Source organism: Tenrec ecaudatus, chromosome 6, assembly GCF_050624435.1.
Source record: "Tenrec ecaudatus isolate mTenEca1 chromosome 6, mTenEca1.hap1, whole genome shotgun sequence".
Taxonomy (NCBI): Eukaryota; Metazoa; Chordata; class Mammalia; order Afrosoricida; family Tenrecidae; genus Tenrec; species Tenrec ecaudatus.
The window spans coordinates 127525821-127548791 of NC_134535.1; the positions used below are offsets into that span (position 1 = coordinate 127525821).

The following is a 22971-nucleotide window of genomic DNA, read 5'->3' on the forward strand; positions in this document are numbered from 1 at the left end:
CTTGGCCAACTGACTGGAAGAGATACCTACTTGTACCTATTCCAAAGAAAAGTGACCCAACAGATGCTCAAACTATCGAATGATATTGATAATGAATGCAAGTAAAATTTTGCTTAAGATTCTCCCACAATGGTTGCAGCCGCACATTGACAGGGAATTGTCTGAAGTTCTGGCCGGATTCCAAAGAGATCATGGAACAAGGGATCTCATTGCTGATGGCTGATGGGTCTTGGCTCAAAGCAGAGAATGCCAGAAGATGTTTACTTGTATTTCATTGAGTATGCAAAGGCATTTGACTGTGGGGACCATGATAAACTCTGGGTAACCTTGAGAAGAATGAGGATTCCAGACATGTCACTGTCCTCTTGAGGAACTTGTACAGGGATCAAGAGGCAGCTGTGTGAACAGAAAGAGGTCATACGCATGGTTTAAAATCAGGAAAGGTGTGGGACAGGGTTGTCATTCTCACCAGACTTGTCCCATCTGTATTTGAGCAAATCGTCCGAGACACAGGATGATATGAAGAAGAATGTGGGATCAGGATCGGAGGAAGGCTTATTAACAACTTTTGATAAGCAGAGGACACAATCTTGCTCGTGAGGAGGACTTGAAGCATTTGCTGATGAAGATCAAGAATTGTAGCCTTCAGCGTGGAAGACCTAAATCCTCACAACTGGACCAACAGGTAACATCACGATAAATGGAGAGAAGTTGGCCAGGATTTTCTCTGGCTTGGATCCACAATCAATGCTCATGGAAGCGGCAGTCAGGAGATCAAAAGACATATTGCATTAGGTAAATCTGCTTCACAAAATCTTTTTATAATATTGCAAAGCAAGGCTGTTACTTTGAGGGAGAAAGTGTGCCAGGTCCAAGCCAGGGTATTCTTCATTGCTTCATAGCAGGTGACAGTTGGAAGTTGAATGAGGATGGCCGAAGAAGAACTGATGCATTTGAATTGTGGTGCTGGCAAAGAATACTGGAAGTACCGTGAATTGCTAAAAGGGCACTCCTTAGAGGCAAGGACAGCAAGACTTCGTTTGATATGCATTGGACATGTTCAGGAGAGACCAGTCCCTGGAGAAGGACATCATGCTTGGTACAGTGGAGGGGCAGTGCGGGAGGGGAAGGCCCTCAATTAGATGGATCGACACAGTGGCTGCACCAATGGGCTCAGACATAGGAACAGATTGTGGAGGTGGCACAGGACCTTGCAATGTTTCCTTCGGTTGTGCATGAGGCCGCTATGGGTCAGAGCTGACTTGATGGCACCTCACAACAACATCCGCTGTCATTGGTGGGAGTTCCAAAGACGATAGCTAGGAAATCCATAGTCAGTAATTCACTGCGGGCAGCACAGTAGACGGTTGGGAAATGTTTGATGGTTCGAACAGAACCTCTGTTTCCCACTGCAGTGGAGGTGATGAAATCTATAAAATGGCTCTTAACTTTCTCTAAAAAGACGTGTTCATGTATGTATGTGTTCGTAAGTAACAGAGGGTAACATGGGTAATTTAAAAACCACTATTCGTATTTAATTCTCGTTTGATCATTTAAATCACGTTAACATTTACGTTTTAATGACTTTTTCTTGTAAAATCTGAACATTGAATATAAGGCAGCTTTCTTTGTCATGAACGCAGCTACCCTCTAATTAAGGGTTCAGTGCGTGGAGAGACTGCTTCTTTCATTGGATGGTGCCATTGCACAAGTTAATAGAGCCATCTGTTCCCATCTTCTCTAGCTCTAACTTAACCAACTTGCTATTGTCTAATGTGTACATTTAAAGCCATGCAGTTCCAACACTTGCTACTTTAGTCGCATGGCACGAATCTAGATAAGGAACGTGTTTTCATTTTCATTTAGCTTTATGTATTCTCAGTTATCTTTATTATGTTAAATTATATTCTTGCCCTCACATTTTGTTTCAGTGTTACCAGAGTTGGTACTATTGCTTTTGTTGTTAATACTATTATAATTATCATTATAGTTCTAAATAAACAGCGCTTGTTTGTTTACCTATAGCTTCATGTTTAACAGACTCTTTGCTCCTAATTTCCTCCTGCATCTTATTCCTTTCTCTCAGGGTCAATATCTATTTTCTTGAAGAGCATCTCTTCGTAGTGTCTTTACTCAGAGCCTGGTTACAAACAGAAAGAAATGCTCCACATTATTATAAAACACATTAGCTGGGCGGAGAGTGCGTTGATGATAGTTATTTCTCAAGGGCTTTGAAGTTACTGTTTCATAATTGTTGAGAAACGTGGCATTAGTCTAATTGCCACTTCCTTGCAGATTATGTCTTTGTACACAAGTTATCTTTTGAGTTTTGGTCTTCTTTTTAGAATGCTCTATCTCGGTACTTTTGAAATTTCAGTCTGTTGTGTCTACGTGTAGATTGTATGTTTAAGCATCTTGGTGGAGTCTTAATGTGGTTCTTGAAACTTTGGATTATATCTTTCATTAGATTTGAAAAAAATCAGTCTTTTTCTCTTTGACTATCAGCTTTCCTCATCTCTCTGTACATTTCTTAAATGTCTTGTATTCGCATTGTGTAGAAAAATGCAGATTGTTAAAAATTGCTTGATTCTATCTCAAATGCTTATCCTGTCATTTATTTATTCACTTCTGTTTTCCATCTCTGTATCCTGCTTTTTAAGGTAGTTTGCTTTGTGCAAGTGATGTGCTTCTTCCCGTGGGTCAGAGCAGATTGTGACTATTTCTCTCAAACTACACTGCTCATGTTTGTAGCTTGGAATTGGTCCTGGCGGGTGTGTTCACCCCATGGAAATCAGCAAATGCTACAAATTAGGGCTCTTCCCTACCCCCCAAGACTGGTTCACCAGCGCACACTGCTGATACCGATCTTCTAATTCACTGATTCATTTTCAACTCTGCGTAATCACTTAAGTCCCTCACCACATCATTGATTACATTCACAATTTTTAGGTCATTTTGGTTCTCTTCAACTCTATTTTTTTTGTAGTGTCTTGCTGTTTTATGAAGTTTTCACTTTCTTCTTGATTTCAACCATGCAGCACTATCTGCTTTAAAGCCTCTGTATAAACAGTTTATTATCAGAATTTCTTTTGATCTAATCTTATTGTCTTCATGTCTGTTCTTCATGGGTGGCTTCCTCATTATATTTGATAATTCTGAATTGTGAGCTCCTCTTCTGTAAGTTTTTAAAAACCATGGTGAACATACACACGACAAAACACATACTAGTTCAACAGGTTTACATGTATGATTCAGTGACAGATTATATTCCTCAAGCTGTGTAACCCTCTTGCTCTCTGGTTCCAAATGATTCTGCCACCATTCACATGCACACAGGGCCCCCTAAACAACAACAACAGCAGCAGCAAACAACAACAACAAATCCCTCTTTCCACCTCCTTCTCACTCTTGGTAGCCACAGATGAGCTTTGGCTTCTGTAGATTTGCTTCTTTCAAACATACGTTACTTGTCCCTTTGTCACCGACATGTCACTTGGCAGTTTTCCAGGTATTTCCATGTTGTGGCACACATCCTGACGTTATGTCTCCTTATAGCTGAGTAATATGCCATTGGCTGCAGATACCACGTTTTGTGTGTCCATTTATCGTTGATGGACATTTCTCTTGTTTCCACCTTGAGAACATCGTACATAACTGCAACGGACATTGGCATAGATGTTTAAAAGGTTCCTATATTAGTTTCTTAATCTGGAGTTCCTGAATTTCACAGGAAGGATAAACTGGAGCATCAGACCCACACGAGGGCATTCTCACTGCTACAAACATCTCAGGGGAGACTTTCTCTTATTCATATGCGCATGTTCCAATCTAATGGGAATGAAAGGTGTCGAGGTTTCACTCAAATGTCCTAAGACCAGTTCATGTGTGGTTTCAATTTTGCCTGAAACTTTGCTCCACAGGGACCCTGACCTCAGACCCCTATGATTTTGCAAACTCCTGGGCCCTGAGCAGTGAACAGAGGTGCAAGCGGGCATCCCCTCCCAGCACCCCCTGCAACGTCTCCGGGGAAATGCAAAAGGTAAGAGCAGCTCAGCTTGGGAGTGTCTGGATATGGGGGACTTCTGGAGTAAAGAGGCAGACAGCATCTGGTTGGAGGCCCTCGATCTTGGGGAGGAGTGGACTGGTTTTTCAGTGTAGGGTTCTGTGGTGTAAATTTGGTTAACGACACCACTAATACCGTTTTTTTGCTGTGTGTGTTTGGGGATGGGATACACGTGCCTGGGGGTGGGTGGGTGCTGCTAAGAGGGGAGAAGGAGCCACTCCACGGGCCCCTGCCTCTTCCTTACACTGGTGCATTGTGGTTGTTGCTCTTAAGTGCTGTTGGTGGCTCCGACTGCAGTGATTCCACGTGTGAACCACTGCCAGGTTCAGCACCGTGCGGGCACTTGCTGTGGGTGAGCCTGTTGTTGCAGCCCCTGTCCAATCTATCTCATCAAGAGCGCTCCTCTTTTCCCCAGCGCCTCTGCTTACCCAGCATGATGCCCTTGACCAGAGACTTCTCTCTCTTGATTACATGCCCCAAGGGCAGGAGAGGAAGCCTGACCATTCTTGATGCTAAGGAGCCATCTGCCCGCACTTCCTCTAAGAGAGAGACATTTGTTCTTCCGGTAGTCTAGGACCTCCCAACACTCTTCACCAGCACCATGATTCAAACGCGCAAATTCTTTTGCAGTCTTCTTGTCGCTGTCTAACTGTGCTATGCATGGGAAACGACTGGAAATAAGATGACCGGGGTCAGATGCACCTTGGTCTTCCCAGTGCCTTCTTTGCTCCTTCCTCACTTTGGAGAGGCCTTCACAGATTTGCCCAATGCAGTCATGCGTCATTAGATTTCTCCGCTGCTGCGTCCATGGGCATTGATGGCGGATCCCAGTACAATAAACTCCTGTGCCACTTCCATCTTTTCTCCATTTGTCATGCTGTTGCCTATTGGTCCCGTTGCGAGGCTTTGGGTTTTCTTTACATGGAGTTGTCATCCGTACAGGAGGCTGTAGTCTTTGATCTTCGTCGGTAAGTGCTTCAAGTCTGTTCAGCAAGTGGTTTTGGAAAGCAGGCTTGTGTGATGTGCTTTTCTCAGGTTGTTAAGAGACTTCCTCCGACCCTGACGCCACTTGTTTCCGATAGTCCAGGCTCTCGGATTATATGCTCAGCATACAGATGGAATAAGAATGGTGAAGTCACCTTTCCTGATTTTAAACGGTGTAGCATTTCCTTCTACAAGTCCCACGTTTGCCCAGGGAAGTGATCCGTAATCCCCATGCTTCTCCATGCTGTCCGCCGTCGACTATAGTCCACACAGTTGAGTATCTTTGCACGCTTAATGAAACACAAGTAAACGTCCCCTGCTTCCAGCCAAGATCCATCTGACGTCAGCACTGCTGTCCCTCGTTACACATCTTCTGAATCCGGCCGCGTTTTGGGGCAGCTTCCGGAGGATGGACTGTTGCAACCACATTTGAATTATTTCCAGCAACATTTTATTTGCGAGTGACATTAATGATATTGTCCACGGAGTGCGACTTTTGTTGGATCCCCTTCCTCGGAATGGACACAGATGTGAATCTCTTCAAGTTGATAGACAAAATAGCTATCTTCCAATTTTCTTGGCACAGACTAACTAATAAGTGCTTCCAGAGCTACATCAGATTTTTGTAACGATATAATGAGTATTCTATCAGTTCCTGGAGTCTTGGTTGATTTTTATTTATTTTTATGTCTTCTGTGCTGTTTGGACTTGTTCCTTCAATTCCATCTGTTCTTGATCATATGCTACCTTTTAAAATAGTTGAATGTTGACAATTCTTTTGAAGATCACGATTCACTCTATTCCTTCTGCCTTCTTTTGATGTTTCCTGCATCGTATAATATTTTGTCCATAAAATCCTTCAATATTGGAACTTGAGGCTTGAATTTTTTCTTCAGTTTTTTTCAGCTTGAGATACTGTTGTCAGGTGCTGTTGGTTCAGACCCATAGTGACCCTGTGCACAACAGAACAAAACACTGCCCGGTCCTGCACCATCTTCAGAATGGTTGCAATCTCTGTGTCAATCGTCTAGTTGAGTGTCTTCTCCCTTTTTGCTTCCCTTCTACTACCAAGCATGATGTCCTTTTCCAGTGACTGGGCAGTACTGACAACATGTCCAAATTATGTAAGATGAAGTCTTGCCATTCTTGCTTCTAAGGGGCATTCTGGCTGTACTTCTTCCAGGACAGATTTGTTTTTCCTTTTGGCAGTCCATGGTCCTTCCCATATTCCCTGCCAACACCCTAAGTCAGATCCCGTGGGTTTTCTAATTTTAGATCTTTGCACATTTCATTAGAATGCTTTGCTCTCTTCTTGAGCTGCCTTTGAAATTTTATGTTCTCTTTCACGTCATCATTTTTGCCAGCTACTTTAGCTGCTCTAGGGGAGAGCATGTTCCTGGCTTTGTGCAGCTCCTGCTGTAACACCCCAACCCTGGCCATGGCTGCTTTGGGTGCAGCGCTCTCTGTCCACGTACAGATGCTCCTTCGCAGCTCTTTCCTTCTTCAAACACCCTTGATGACTCCACTCACCAGAGCCTCTCATCTGGCTGGAAGGGGGTCTCTGTTAGCAGACGGATTCTGTGCCTCTTTGGGGATGGCTGTTAGGAGACGATGCTTGTGGCGAGGTGCCCCTGGGTTGGTTCTGACTCTGGTGACCCGGCGCACAACAGAAGGAAACTGCTCAGCCCTGGATCATCTTCACCATTGTTATGTCTGAGCCCATTGTTACAGCCATTAAATGGGGGCCCATTGTGTAAGCCTTATACATTCTTCTTCTTCTTCTTCTTCCTGGATCCCAGTGTCCTCCGGCTCCCCTGCATTCCCACTGGGGGCGCTTGCTTCTTTGTGAGTGGTGGGGTGAGGAGAAGTGGATGAGCACACACCATACTCTAGTTACAGCCTCCAAAATTCATCCTTTTCTTCTGAACCTCGTTTCTTTTGTCTCCCAATTACAGCACCCTTTCCTTTGGGGGTAGCTGAGCATAGCCTGAGGTCAGAAGGAAAGCAATATACCGAAACATCCAAGAGTTACTTGAGTGGAGTCAACAAACATGGACTAACCAAATGGTTGCAGGTTCAAATCCACCTGGTGGTGCTTGGGTAAAAAGGCCTGGTGATCTGATTCTACATAATCTGCCATTGGAAACCCCATGGAGCACAGTGTTGCTCCGACACACAAGGGGGTCCCCACAAGCCTGCAGTTGACTTGACAGCAATTGATTAAACACATTGATGTGAAGGAAGCGGATTAGTGATGGAAATCAACACTCTTTCAGAGCCACTTGTTGGCCCAAGGAGCCCTGGTGGCGTCGTGGGTTACATGTTGGGTTTCCAAGCACAAAGGTGGCAGTTCATTGTCACCAGCCGCTTCCCAGGAGAAAGAGGAGGCTTTCTTTTCTCATCTTGATTTCCTGCCTCAGAAGCCCAAGCCTATTCTGTCCTATAGGGACTATGCATCAGAATTGACTGGATGGCAGTTTCTTTAAAAAAAAAAAATCATTAACCCAGGATTTCAATTTGGATACATGTGATGTGTTTTGTAGTGAGGAGTAGAGAGTTTATTATTTTTTTATTTCAAAATCTACAGTTGAATTGTTGGCTGGTCGCTCACCTTCCCTCCTCTTCCCCTGCCCTTCTGTGCTCTGTAGGCAGAGGTGAGGGCCAGGGGGTAGAGCTCAGGTAGTGAGGAAGGGGAGCAGCGGCCACTTTCATGTGTGCACCTCTGACATGGACACACCTCTCGGAGGGCAGGGAGCTTGTTTTGTGTCACTTGGCAAACACAGGCCAGGGCAGGTGTTCTCATCTTCAGAGCACAGAGGGATCGTCCTCTCGCTTGTCTATAAGAAGTAGGAGGTGAAGACAGGTCTTTAATAGGAGAACCTGATATGGAAAATGGATAGAGGCGGGGGCTGGGCACTGTCTCCTGGAGACAAGGGGACAGAGGCAGGACCCAGGAGGCACTTTGTTTGTCTCCTCTGGCACCCTTTGAGGCTGCAGCTGCATGCTTGCTACTCGCTTTGTCTCCTGGGTGTATAAAGTCCTCATTAACCAGTGTCCTGGGATCCGCTTTAGAAATTGGGTGCTCAGTTCTTAGTGCTGGGCTGAGGTCCCTGAATACTCCAGAAGGCCCAGAGAGACAAGCTACTTCAGGCACCCAGCTCTTGGTTTCGGGTTGTTTACCTGAGAAGAGAAGTCTGACGCTGACTCAGCCAATCAGGTTGTGCTTGCCCATGACTGGGAAGCCTTCATTGGCTGGGAAGCACCATGACTCATCTCCTGGGAGGTGATTACCGTGGTCCTCTGAATTGTTGGAAGCCTGCTCAGTCCCACTGGGCCCCCAGATTCACCAGCCAGGAGGGGTCAGTGAGGCATCATCTACAAGGGTTTTCCACAGAGTGTGCGGCTCCCAGAACCCCATAGCGTGGCAGGGTGTCCTTCAGAGGAGAGTCCACAGCCGGCCGGCCCTGGGGAGCGGTCCCAGACAGCGGCCTGCCTCTCCTCTTCCACGCCTCCCAAGCTTTCCATCTTTCCAGGACCCTAGCCAGCAGTCAGCTCCTGCTGAGAGCCAGGCCCTATTACTTATGCCTAGGGAGACAGGGGGTGGGGGGTGGGGTGAATGGGTGAATGCTTCCTTGTTATGCCAACAAAACCCCGCCTCTTTCTTCTGGGACTGATAATGGCTTGTTGGAGTGCATGCAAATGTACACTTATTCCAGCTTTTTAAAATCACTGCTGAACTGCTGGGCTCTGGAGCAAAGGCTGCAGATCTAGTAATTAATGTGAATTTGTCGGTAAGTCTACAGATTTAGGTGTAGGGAGCCCCTTCTTTTAACCAGGGAAATGATAGCAAGTGCCAACCCTATAAAGGGGCATTGGTTTGTCCTACAATCTTGTCTGTAAGGTGACACCCAAGGTCCCAGGAGCCTGGACCTGAAACTAGCCCCAACTGCTCTCTCTGGTACACCTCCCTCAAAAGCCCTTGCCTTCCCCTGCTGGGAAACCGCAGTACACAACCTCACGCCGCTGCCGCCGCTGCTGCTGCTGCTGCTGCTGCTGCTGCTGCTGTCTCGTCTATGAGGGCTCACAGCCACCTGATGGAACAGAGTAGCACTTCCCCACAGGGACTCCTAGGCGGTAATCTTCACCGGAGCTGAGAGTCAAATATTTGTCCTGTGGAGCTGTTGGTGGGATTGAACCAATGACCTTGTTAGCAACCGTGTGTCTGACCATTGTGCTCCCAGGGCCCTCACGTAACCTAACCACCATACAAACATCTACCATGTGAGTGGTAGCTCCTTGAGACCTACAGAACTATGTTGTTGTTGGCTTTGGACTCATCTGTCCCCTGCTCATAGTGAGTCCACGCAGCATGGAGTGGAGAGAAATGCTGCCTGGTGCACCCCTGTCAACATTATCTGTTGAAAGGCAGGCCATCATGATTTCCTTGGCTGATTTTCAGAAGCCTCTCACGAGACCTTTCTTCCTAGTGCATCTCAGTCTGGAAGCTATTCAACATCACAGCCATGTGCAAGTTTCCAGCGACACACAGGTGGGGGTGGGGTGGTGGCTCATGGGGTGTATTGACCTGGACTAGAACCTCGGTCTCCTGCATAGAAGGCAAGCATTCTACCACTCAACCACCACTGTCTGCTCCACTGAGAGATGCCGTGGCCATAATCATCTCTCACCCCCAGGATCAACCCCAATGCAATCGGTGTATAAGGATCCTTCCTTGTCTTTGGCCTCCAAAGTGCTTTCAGTATACATCCTCGGGGTTGGTCCTCAGGATTCCCAGTCCTTGTTGAGAAGATGGGGTGTGGCCATTACCACCCTTCCTCCCGGGAGACTCATCTCTCAGCAGCATCAACTCCAAGATGCTGATTGGGACATAAGCCATTTCTTTTCAAGGTAAGAAATCTTAGGTTCATAGAAATAGATTCTGGATGATAGCTAGTTCCATCTTCAACCCACTGCACCAAGACAGGAGAGACTGTACCCAGATAGACAAGGTAGGCTGGAACCCCTGCCCAGTGGATGAGTTATTTCTTGAAGACTTCCTCTCCGGAATCTTTCCAGCCATCTGCTGAAGCTTTGCTCTCTGTGGCCTTCTGAGCTCCCTGTTAAGGTCTCCCTTTGTGTCCCATTTCAACTAGTCAGGGGCTTGTCTCGCAGAGCCCTGGGAGATTGGAGAGAAGACCAAAACCAAGCTCACAGCCATCGAATCGAAGCCAACTCATATTGACCCTGTAGGACAGGGTAGAATTGCCACTGTGGGTTTCCCAGGCTGTAACTCTTAAGGGAGTAGAAAGCCCCCATCTTTCTCCCAAGAAGCAGCTGGTCATTTTGAACTGTTGACCTTGCAGTTAGCAGCATAATCACTATGCCACCGTGGCTCCTGTGGGCATTGGAAATGCAAGGTCTTTTTCCATTTGATTTCTCCAGGTCTTATTCAGGAGTTCAAGTCCGGCTGTACCCACCCAACAGCTCCACACTTCCTGTTCTCAACTGGCCTCCAAAATGGGCATAGTTTACTCAATACAATCCATTTTTTTCCTTTTCTTTTGCTGTTCACATCTTCCTATTTTCTCTTTATCCTGGAGGGTCCTCTCGCCGGACTCTACCATAGGCTGCTTCCTCTCCCTCCTAGGAAGTCACCTGGCTCTCAGAAGCTAATGTTTGTGGTAAACACTCATGGTTGCTTGAAATCACCAGAGCCTTTCCCCTCCACAGCCCAAAGAAGTTCATCAAACACCCTATTCTGTCAGGACAAGGCAAATCACTCTCCACGTTCTCATTAAGGACTGCCCAAGTAATATTTGCAAAGGATGGAATTTGCTCTTTGTCCAGTTTCTGCTCAGTCATGTTCAATGAGAGCTCATGGGAGCAGGGGGAAGGGCTGGAAGCACAGAGGACCTGGCGAAGCACCCTGGCCTAGTCAGGAGGCTCCCCGGCCAGGCCCACTCCCAGCCTCCCTGCTTCACTGCTCTGCCTCTTCCATTCCGTTCACTTCACCGCACGATTTGGCCAGGAAGAGGCTTTTCTGGGAGATCAGGGAGCATGTTGGTAGAGTTACTACTACATCTTTGATCCCCAATGGGTTCATTGTCAGCTGGTGGAGCTGTAACCTGGTTTTACAGACAGGATGCTCTAGTGATACTTGGGGCTTGAACACAACACACACACACACACACACACACAATCTTTTTCCTTTTTAAAGAGATCTTCCCTCTGAAGAGTCCAAATCATAGGTAGACTGAGGGATGAGGATCTACGTTGTGTGCTTTACCCGGACACAGGAGGCCAGGGGGCGGTGTCCAGTTTCACATGGTTCTCTGTGTATCCTCCTGGAAGTTACTTTCCTCCTCTGAATTGAGGTTTCCCCTCTCCAGGGGAAATAAGCTCTATTGACTCCTGACTGGCCAGTTGCCGGCAAGTCTCCCCTGGCTCATGCCAACCTCGTATGTGTCAGAATGGAGCTCTGTTGTTGCATAGTGTTCGATGGGTGGTTAAAAAAAAAAAAAGATCTCCAGGTCTTTCTTCCAAGGCACCTCTGGGTGGATTCAGACTTTCAATCTTTTGTTTAGCTGCCAAACACATTAACTGCTAGCACCTTCTAGAGATCCAACACCTGGTACCGATAATAAACCCTTGTCAAGACGGTGTGGAGCTGGCAGTGGACCCCCGTTAGCCTCACTTAGGGGCGAAAGAATCACCATCAGCAGCGGCCCAAGATGAATTGCTATCAGGCAGAGGTCAGGCAGGCCTCCACTCAGCAACCTCTTTTTTTTTTTTATACCAGTTTTGACACCAACTGTCTCACCACAGATCTCTCTGCTTCAACAGTGTGTCACAATGGCCACACAGAAGTCACCAACAAGATTCGAATAAGGGAGTTTATTAGGGAAGTTAACATCCAGGATCAGAAACACTGAAGGGTTAATTCTTCCATCAGGACATCCGCTTCTCAGCCATACCAGCAGATGTGCCTCTCCTGGTTCCTGCCCCCCACCCTCACCCCTCCCGGCTGCATCTGGTTCTGCTTGGGCAAATGTTTCGACAAGCTCTCTTGATAAATGCCCCCTCTGCCAGCAAGCCTCTGTCCCAAGGTGCCCACCCCCAGCTCCTCTTGAGTGCACAGAGGCCCCCCATTCTGCCAGCAAGCCTCCTGCCTGAAGACCCTCAGCTTTCTCTGTCTGTACCTGGAAGCCTGGTGCAGTGGTGCTCCCACAGCTTCCGGCCCTGCTGCCACTGTTTCTCTTCACTGCCTGCTGTCTCTGCTGTTACAGCGCTTTGCACCTGGATTGAAGCGATTCAATCAGGGATCTTGGGTCCAAAGGACACACTTCACTCCTGGCTCATCTTCCTTGTTGGTCATGAGATTCCCTGTTCCACCTTTAGGAAGGCTTATTGTAACCCTCATGGGCTGATAAAACGAACCAATTCCATGCTAGGATTCCATACACCTTAGCTGCATGGCCCACCCTCACAAGCGTACCAGCCCCCCTATTTTCATCCTTAGCAAGCTAGCCAGTCCTCTAGCCGTGGCATGAGAAGCTCACATTTGCATAGGCTGCCCAAGCATTTGGTGGATACTATAAAGACCAGGGCTAGAAGCACCGAGTACAGGAATTGACCGCACTGCAGTGCCCTCGCCCCCTTAGAGCACGTTCACCCGAGTGTCGCATGGAGCATGGGGCAGTGAGCTGCTTTGGTTGTGGTGGGGGCAGTGGTGTGACCTTGACCACAGCTTCTATGCATTTAAGCTTTGTAGCAGAGTTCAGAGCCTGTCATTGGGTTTCAAAAGTTTCCTGCCCCTTACACAGAAGTTGGTCCTTGAGGGGCTTATCTGATAGCCCTCAGGAAAGGTTGAGGAAGGCCCAGGCTTTCAGTTCAAATAGCTCCCTAACTTAAAAGCTCAAAGACCGATTGCACAATGCACCTTTTAAACTCTTTATGGTGAATAAGGTGGTTTATAGAACCTAGTTGCACACCCCACACTGCATACACATTCTGATTCAACTCCTCCGCTCCAAGTCTGTCCCCACACCAGTGCTGGTCCTGCCTCCCGCCAATCTCCTGTTCCCATTCCTCCCCTCTCCTAACCCCCTGAAGCCTGTACGTGGGGAACTGCTGCCCTCTGAGCCTGCATGGCTGACTAGTCAAACTCACGGTGAGTTCAGTTACAGACCTGAGGCGCTAGGGTCACAGTCTTGGGGGCCCCATTTGCCCCCTTTCTGAGCAATACGTCTGGTCTCTTTTTCGATTTTGACCTATGGTCCACATTTGTCTCTCACTCTACCCAGAATCTTCTTCTTTTTATTTATTTTTAAAATTTTACTGGCACATAATCCACCTATCATACCATTCAATAGTTCGATCCTATCAAGGAGAATTGTACCCTCATTACCACAATCAATTTTAGGACATTTTCTTTCTTTCTCCTCAAGGTTAAATCACCTTTAAAATGAGTTGTGAAATCACATTCAGTGCTCATGCTCCCACCCCACTCCTGCATTCATTGTTTACTCCTGAAATCCTCTTCCCCCCACCCCACCCCTCCATCCCCTATTAACCCTTGCTTCCGTTATTATCTCTGTACATCCACTCCTTCTGTGCTATACAAACTGGGAAACCCAACAGAAACAAGAAGAAAAAAATAAAGTGGTAAGGATAAAAATTATATATAAGGATTAAAAATACAAATAATGGGTAAGAAAGAAAGAATCGCCATCGATAGTGGAAAAAGCCAGAGAGGAAATTTTTGTCATGGAACAAGTAAGAGATACTTGTACCAAGAACAAATTCAGGTTGAGTCAAGAGGGAGTTCAACTGACAAACTTTCAAGTGCAATTTCGCATAATCCAGATGCTCTCTGTTTGATAGTAAAGGCGGTGGCTAGAGAGAATCCGCCAGGGGCTTAACCTAATCTGATACTCTGCAGGTGAGCTTGGGGCTCCCATGCCCCCCATAGCCTTCTGCAAATTGGGTGTTCATAATCTTAGCTCTGATACTTTTCTCCTCATCATATTGAATTTTGTTATCGTCGTCTTTGGATCACTCAAGCTGCTGTGCTTCTTCAATGTGGACTTAGTTGACTCCTTGCTCAGATGGCTGCTTGTTTGAATACCAGCCCTTTCGTGATAGCTGGGCACCATCTGCTCTCGTAGCAGCTTGCTGTAGCACCCCTGTCTTCAGTGATCGGTTCATGGAGGTGAGGATCGAGCAGGGCCGTGTGGTCAGAGATAACTGTTCTTGGACTGGGGCTAGAGTTCAGTGGGAGCCCAGAATCCATCTGCTTGTCTTAGGAGATGCACGACTTCGGTTTACTTTGTGGGTTGCATTATGGAAAAACAAAACTCTGTAAGACCAACTAGTAAATACACAAAATAGCTACAGATTTGGGAATGTGAGTGGGAATCCCAGGCCAGCGAGGAGTTATCCATCGAATCACCAACTTTTCCCCAGCCAGCCTCACAGCCTGAGAAATTAGAAACTACCCACTGACACAAATTAAGTTCCTAAAAAAAAAAAAAATTTTTTTTTCTCTGTTAAATTCTTGAACCCACCACTTCAGACCAATTCAGGCTCCAGGCGCCTCCACCCCTCCTCCAGGGCATCCACCCCAGAGCTGGAAAGAGCAGGGCTGGGCCGAACAATCTTGTACTTTATAGATTAGACTCTCCTTTCATTGTTCCCTGCAGTCCTAGGAATGCCCCGCCCCCCTTCTCCTTTGTCAGCGCTTTGGGAACAAACACAGTAATAGCTGTTTCAGATCTCTCGCTACTTACTGCTTTCTCTCCTCCTCCCCCTGCTGCCCTGGGGAGAAGTGCTCCTTTTCGCTCCCGCCCCACCTCAAACCAGCCTTCATCTCTGGAGAGGAGGACAGGTCTCTTGTAATGAACTGAAGATGCGATTAAGATGGGCCATGGTTGGGTCGGCCCGCCTGCCCTGGCAGGGTGAGGTCATGGACTGATGGGGCTGAGCTGTAGCTCTCTCCCCTGCTTCTGGCACCCAAGACAGGCGCTGAGGAAAGACAGATGGGCTAATGCCAGGCAATGGAGCAGGGAGATGCTGGAAGTGGGCACATTAGCTGACCCTGGCTTTGTGTCACTGCCAAAGCGGTTTAGCAGAGCGCTGAGGTGGAGTCAGATTCTAGCTGTCTAATATTGACAGCAGGCAAAAGAGAATAGTTAGATGCAATTGATCGCCTTCCCAGAGAAATCTAATTTAATTTGGCAGCAACCATCTAAGGTAAACATTACCACCTGTTAGGAGCAACTCGGGCCAGGAGTGACAAGTAAGAGTAGCTGAACAATAGAGAAGTTGAAATCCCTGTCATGTGAAGGAGCACAGGGGCAGGAAGTTCGGGGCCAGGCCAGGATCGACGACAGCAGAGACCCTCTCTCGTCCTCAGCCCGGTGCTTCCACCTCATGGTCTAAGGTGGCCGCTTAGGCTCCCATCCATTGTCACAACCAACCGCAGCAGGAGAGGGAATGAGAAACTCCCTGCTCTGAAGGACACTTCCTGAAGGGTGGACATAACCTGCCTGCGGGGTCAGGCTCCGTCCTGTACTGTGCCATCTAGATTCTAACTACCCCTGCCTAGGTGGAAACCGAGGCTTCTGGTTCTGAAAACCAGTGAATGAAAGCTCGATGGGTTACACTGGTCTGCTCTAAGACCAGTCACGGGAGTGGCGCAGGATGGACAGGGTTTCCATGGTGCCAGGGGTTGCCAGGGGACGGGGTGATTGACAGCAGCCATGCCAGGGCTGCCTGACTTAGAAAGTAGGCCCGGCTAGGTGCTCTGGGACACCTTCGTCTGTTAGAGGTCAGAAAAGAGACCCAGGGAGGTGAGCACATGTTCTCAAGTTTGCATGGCCGGACTCTGGCTCCACCGTTTCTCCCAAACCTGTGGGACATCCACTGGTGCACACAGACTTTTAATCCACTGGTGGAGGGGCGGGGTGCATCCAGGGGGTAGAAGACCGTGCAACTTGCCATTCAGTGACAGATGGCTGGGTTGTCACCCCGTTATTATAAAAGTGCTTCGCGGGGTCTCTGTAAACTCGTGTTCATTACTGAGGGCCTGAAGAGGTTTGTTTATGTGAACTACACCTTCCGACGGTGGTCAGATTGGAAATTTAAAATACGATTTATTTCACAAAAATAAGACCGTTATGTGTCGACACAAACAATACTTTTAAAATTAAAACCAACCAACCATATTCCAGGCAAAGATTTAGTTAGAAGACTGGCGCTAGTGAATAGCTTTGTGAATCTCTTTCGTGTGTGGGGTAACAGGATACAGTCTCCTTCGTGTCTGGGGTGCCAGCCGGACTCTCACACCTCCGCATCCCGTGTGTGGCGCAGTGTCTGGACCCGCCTCTGCCCTATGGCCAATGTGCCTGTGAGAGAGAGCAAAACCAGCAGTGAAACCCGAGCATGCCAGAACTTGGAGAAGGCTGACACCTGGCAGAAAAGGGAAACACAAGCACTTCCCACTAAAATTAGCCATAGGGAAGTGGTCAGGCTGCACCGTTCCGGGCAGGAAGCGCTTTGAGAACTGGAAAGGACAGCGGCCTTGTTTTCATGGTTGAAGCCAAATAGCTTGGGCCTTGCAGGCTCTTGAAAGGGGTCCTTGGGCCCCCTCTGAGAACCAGGCCCCGCCCTGGTCAGCTCCTTATTCTCCCCAGGCACTGCAGGCAAATCAGGAAGGCTGTTCACCCCCAGCCTTTCTGGGGGGACACTGGTTTTCTTGGAAGATGACTCCATGCCTTTGAGCAGCCAGTTGGGGATAGTGGGAGAGTAGGTGGGAGGAGGGTAGGCTCTTTCAGGGGCGCAAATTATTAAGTGTTTAACTACTGACTGCAAGGTTGTGGGTCCAAGTCCTTCTGGAGGCACCTTGAAGGAAAGGCCCGGCGATCTGCTTGTGAGAAACCAGCCAGGCAAACCCACTAGAGCACCATTCTTCTCACACACATGGGCCTGCCATGAGTCAACTCAGTAGGCTGTTGTTTAATTTAGGGCGGGGGGCGGGGGGAGTGAACTGTGGAGGGATAGGAAGTGTGATCCTTAGCACCAGTTATTTCCTAAAAGCAGGAGGATGGGCAGAGAGAGGGTTTGTGGAGGATCTTGTGCCTGGGCAGTCTGTACATCTCCATCCTCTCATGACTGAGTGAGGGGTGAGGAACAGGCTTATCTCCTGCTGTCATTTGCATGAACTCGTGACTAAGGCCAACTCCCATGGGATAAAGGGCACACGGGACACATTCTTAAGTCATGCATGGCTTAGATGAAGCAACAAAATCCTGTTCATCAGATCCTCAATTGCTCCTTGGAGAAGTGAACTGGGGGGAATTAGAGAGGGTGACCACGAGTTTCTAAGCAGGGAGCAACCTATGGAAGGGCCAGGATATCTGACAAAGGCAGACAATGGAGATTTATTCAAGGAGACTTTGCCTAGGTTTTTAACCATCTGTTAAGAGAAACTTTGCCCCTAACCTATTAGAACCATGCTCCAGAAAGCAGTGGGCCTGTCCCGGGAGGCCTGTGGCAGTGCCGAGCTGGAGTCTCAGGGATTGGTTGGCTCAGTGGAAATAACTATTTCTCCTCCTGCCTGAAGTCATGCTGTGGGCATTGACTGGCTCAGCCACACTCCTGCCTTGCGGCCTACGTTTTTTCCATCGTTCAGACTTTGCCTCTGTCCTGGGAACTCTTTCCCGGCATCTTGGCTGGAGGTGTCTTCCAACTCTGATTGGCCACCTCTGGGAAGCCAATCTTAAACAGGGAGCGAGTCTTCCCCTAGGGGCACACCTGGTCCAGGTCAAAGGCAAACTCTCCAAGAACCCAAGAGGATGACTTGCTCTTTGTGTGCTCTAGCACTTCTTACGGCCTGCTCTGTGTGCCTTGGGAACATAGCGTCAGTCTCAGGAAAACAGGAACGCGAGAGAAGCATCTAGAGCAATGGATAATGGAGGCATCTAACCCAGTGGGGCGGGAGTAGGGGAACTGGCGAGAAAAGATTTCCTGGAAAAGGTGGTTGCTATCCAAGGTTGGCTGGGCAGAAAGGGGTCAATGTGGAGGGCAGAGGGGACGGGAAGAGACAGAGGCTTGCTACTGGCTACTGTATTCCGTGTGCCTCGTGCATAGTAGGTGTGCAAGAAATATCTGTTGGATGAATCAGGAGGATGTGTTGCAGGGACCAGCAGTAAAGTGTGAAAAAGGGGAGTGGGACTAGAGAGGTCGGCTGGAGTCTACCCTGTCTTCCCGATGAGCTTGGACATTGTCCTGTAAACAGGGTGGGGGACTTAGCTTTACATTTCAAATTCACGCACAGACTGGCGGGACCTAGCCGGTCATCAACTCAGTCTACTCTTGTTCCGTGAATGTTTGTGTCAGCGCCTCTCAGCCAATGTTTTTGCTGAGTCTGAGAGCACAATGGGTAGACACTGTCTTAAACTGTGGAGCTGTCTGGCTTCAGGGTTGGTTGGCCGGCCTGGCTGCCTGCTGTGGATCTGAGAGACAGCCAAGGGCGGGCAGCTCTGCTCCAGGTGCTGGGAATGTCCAGAAGTCCTGCCCGGTGTCAGCCTGTGGTCTCTCTGGGAGGTGGAGTGAAGGTGGAGGAAGACAGGGAGACTCGGGTGACAGGATGCCAGGCTGTTGCTTTTGTTTCTCATGAGGACCCTTGCTAGAGGTACATGCTGGAGGCCAAAGGCGTTCTCTGAGGGAGGCGACTGTGTTTCAGAAGTCTACTCCCATCCTGCAGGCAAATAATCAGAAAACACCCTTCTTGCGGAGGCTTTCTGTAAATCATTTAATACCTCCAGGAACCTCCCAGGAAATGGATGCAGTGCTGCTCCTGTTTTCCTTTGAGGGGGTGTGGGGGAGTGAGTTGACTGGGGCCAGCTGGAGATGGGCCGTGCTGGCTCTGCCCACCAGCTCTTTGAAAAAGGTGGTGGTGGTGGCTGCACTCCTGGGCCCCCTTCTTTTTTCTGCCTGGTCCTGGGTCCTGTCAGGTAAGATGTGCTAGGGCCCTGGACCTTGTCTGTACAGGAGGTGCCCTATGGCATGGGGGCTGCTCCAAGCACAGGGGTTCACAGTGATCCCTAGACCCTCCTAACACTCTCCACCCCACCTCACCCCAGGGGAGTTGCCTTTTTGAGTTTTCCTCTAGTTCAAAGTGGTGGGTGGGGGAAAAGTGAGGCCAGAGCCTGGGCATCTGGTCCTCTGACACCCTCAGCTGCCCTTTGAAGGTTCAGCGACCTCACTTCCTGAGTGGCAGTACGGATGAGGCAGAGGTGGCAGAATGGAGACCGATAGCCACAGACCTCAGCCTCCTCCCCTTACTCTCCACATTGCCCGTGAGAATGGAGCCTGCCTGACTCATTACACGGCAGAGGATACCCTCTTCTGCGGGAGTGTGCACCTTCCAAGTATCAGCTTAACCATAGCGGCCCTTCTGCCCACACAGAGGCTGGGAGATGTGCGGCCCAGGCAGCTGGAGACAGGGGACAAGGGACAAATGTGTCCTGGTGTCCTGCTGGTGCTCTGCTCCCCACTCAGGAAGATGAGCCTAATGGCATGAGGGAAGGTAAAGAAGACTGCTCAGGTGGCCAGGACACCAATGGCAATGACAAGAAGGGACCACCAGGCATTGTGCCAAACCTTGTACATGCACTATCTCCTTCAATCATTGCTATTATATAGGATCTATTATTATCTCCATTTGCTGAGGTCACGGGTTGAGGTCACACAGCTAGCAGGGTAAGAGTTGCAACAAGGCCGAGGCAAGCCTGCCTAGTTACTGCCTTTGGGAAACATTTTTGTTTCCTCCGGTGCGCAAAATGCCCGTGGTAGTGAGAGGAAGGAGCAATGAAGTCATGTGGGGCCTCAGCAGGCACAGAGCTGCTAGCGGTTGTCTTCCCCGAGGCCTGCCTGCCATATGGTGTGTGTGCAGAAGATGGGGTCCAGAGCTTTGGTCCCACTCAGTGCAAGGGTACCCTTGTCCAGAGAGGTGAGAGGATTGGCTGAAGCCCCTCTCACCAGGAAGTGACTGAGCAGGGTGTTAAGCCTATGCTTTTGGCATCCAGGAAGCCCCTAAGGGTGTGGAGTCTCCCATCTGGCCAGAGATAACTCAGAGGGCCGATCAGAGGGAGTAGTAGGAGCAGCAGTGGCTCCGGAGTGGGGTAGGGGTGGGAGGTGATGCTGCTAACCATCCTCACCCACACACTGGCCTGCAGCAGTTTTGCAGCTCCACAGCCCTGGCCCACTGCTGCCTTTGAAAGTGGGGAAGGAACTGGCCAAGTCCAAGTCCAATCTGTTGAGGCCACCTCCCAGGCCAACCCAGGTCTGTTAACTGGAAGCAGCTCTGACATTCTGCTCTGCTTGCCTGGTCTGATGTAGATTCTAAGACCCAGCATAGTACAGTGACACTGTAGGCAGGGCATGGCGTTGTGGTGGTGCCAGGTGGTTCTTGTGGGTGATCAACACCAGGTCGAATGTTTATTCCTCTATGGCGCTGTGGGTTAGGCATTGGGCTGCTGTCTGCTTGAAGGGCGTTCAAATCTACTAGCTGTTTCAAGGGAGAAATTTGAGGCTTTCTGCTCCCATAGATTTCCAGCCTTGGAAACCCTATGGGTAGGGTCACTATGAATCTGCTTGGGGGTAAGATTTGTTTTTTTGGGAGGTACTTTCCGCAGTGCCATGAATCACGCACCTGGTTTGGGACTGCTCTGAGGGCTCTTGGTCCAGTTTGAGCAGACTGGGTTTCTCTTGTCTCAAAACTGGTCATTTCTTTCCTCTTTTTATTTTCCCCTAGGAACACCGATTTGCTTTTCCATGTAGATACTCTTGTATTTCTTTCTTTGAAGCTGCAACTTGTCTTTTCATTCATTGCTGCCTCCTAGGAAAGCATGCACACATATGACAAAAAGATGTAAAACTGCCCCCGCTCCCTGTATTCCTGTGGGTCATACTGTGTTGTGTCAGCTCTAAGACGTTGTTGGTTCTATGGTTTATCATCCTTCTCTTACCACTGAGTAAGAGAGAAAGCGCTGCCAACTCAATTTGATGCCATCAGGAAACTCATGGAGGAGGAAGTTCACGTTAATGGCAGAGACAGAACACATAGCAAAGGAGTGTGGGAAGAGTTGGCAGGGCTCAAAACAAAGACTATCATCCATGTCGCTGAATTTTACATACAGAAACGGTAGGACTGGTGTAGGTCCTGCTGTGCATATTCTCAACAACAAAAGTAAAATCACTTATGAAGATATCAGCTGCATCCACAATTGAGATGCTGAGATATTGATTGTGAATCACGAAACCAGAATTTAGAGATGGTTATAAATACAATGCACAACACTCAGGGATATTTATGCTCAGGAGTTAGCAGGAATAAGAAATGTCATCGATTGCAAACTTCCCTTTGGTTCTTAGCTTGAGGGTCATCAACACTTGGATAAAACCTGGGAATGGCCGTTGCCGCGTCCAGATCTCTGGGATACTTAGAACTGTAGCCTGATTTTGCTGATGGGAACAGGGCGAACACAGGAATCAGGCGGAACGTGAGCCCCCACCCCCAAACAAAACCTACAGCTGAATCCATGCCCCCAATTTACTGAACTTCAATCTCTAGGGGCAAAGCCCTGGAGTCCATTAAAGCCTGGTCCCGCTCGCTCGCGCCCACCGTGAGAAGATCAAGGTCAGACAGGGGAGGGGACTATGTCAATGCCTAACTGTGCGGGGGGGGGGGGGGGGGGGAGCAGTATTGCTGGGCTCTGAAACCAGACCTGACGGCCGAGCAACGCCAAGCAGAACTTTAGTAGTTGTTGGTACTCCCTCTTGCCTTTCATCAGGCGTCGCCTGCCAAGTAGTGTGGGGGCCCGAGAAGCTGTATTCCAGCCCCCCACCCCCGCGCAGGATGCAACCTTAGTTTCATCCACTTCACAGAGCGCGACTCCGGGGTCTTTCGATGGATGGCTTGATTAGCGTAACTAATGCGCAGGAGCACCTACTGGGTGCCAGGGGCTGTGCCACGTGCTGGGAGGGCAGCGACGCCACCGCTGGTGTCCGGAGGATACATCCGTCTGTGTGCCAGGAGCTCAGGGGCGACCTGGGCCCGGGGCCACCCCGGCTGACGAGGCCATCTTGTTCTGCAGGGCCTGTGGGAGCGGTGCCAGCTCCTGAAGAGCGCCTCCGTGTTCGCGCGCTGCCACTCCTCGGTGGATCCCGAGCCCTTCGTCGCCCTGTGCGAGAGCAGTCGGTGCGCGTGCTCGCAGGGCAGGGACTGCGCATGCGCCGCGCTCCTGGAGTACGCCCGCGCCTGCGCACGGGAGGGCGTCGTGCTGTACGGCTGGACGGAGCACAGCACCTGCCGTAAGTCAGCAGCCCGCCCGCCCGCGAGGAGCAGGGACCCCCCGGAAGCGGCAAGGCTGTGCCACAGCCCCGGGGTTCAGCCGGCCCTGCAGAGTTCTCATGCTCCTCGAACCAGGGCCTGGAAGGAGCCTGCCCTCTGCCCTGGTGGGTTCAGAGCTGGCCCGCGGCAGTGACTGCTCCCCCAAAGACAGGGAGTGGCCACGTTGCATGGCCTTCCCCGGGGCCTTGGTCCGGCTCTCCTCTCTCGGCCTCTGTCACGAAAGGAATCTCTTCCCTGCCTCGCTAAACGTTCCCTGCTTTTGACCCGAATCTCGGCAGTGGCAGTTCCAGTGGACGTCTTCCGGGCCTGCTGTTGGAATCGAGAGACCCAGGGAGTTGCCTCCCCGCCTTCCGCGGGACGGTCGTTCAGAGGCCGAAAGCGATTATTAAGTTCTTCTCTTTTATTAAATCAGCCCTTTGGCCTCCAGGCTGAACACATTCTTCCCCCTTCACTTCCGGCCTCCCGAGAAGTGCTTTTGGATCCTTCTAAACTTGGGTCCCTAATGAAT

At 49.4% G+C, this 22971-nt stretch overlaps 1 protein-coding gene across 1 annotated transcript in view; it reads left to right on the forward strand.

Moving 5' to 3' along the window:
- VWF (von Willebrand factor) overlaps positions 1-22971 on the forward strand; it is a 173576-nt gene that overhangs the window by 21494 nt on the left and 129111 nt on the right. The window contains exons 5-6 of the mRNA XM_075553135.1: positions 3921-4039; positions 22207-22423. Coding sequence (XP_075409250.1) covers positions 3921-4039; positions 22207-22423 — 336 coding nt within the window. The remainder of the gene's footprint in view (positions 1-3920; positions 4040-22206; positions 22424-22971) is intronic.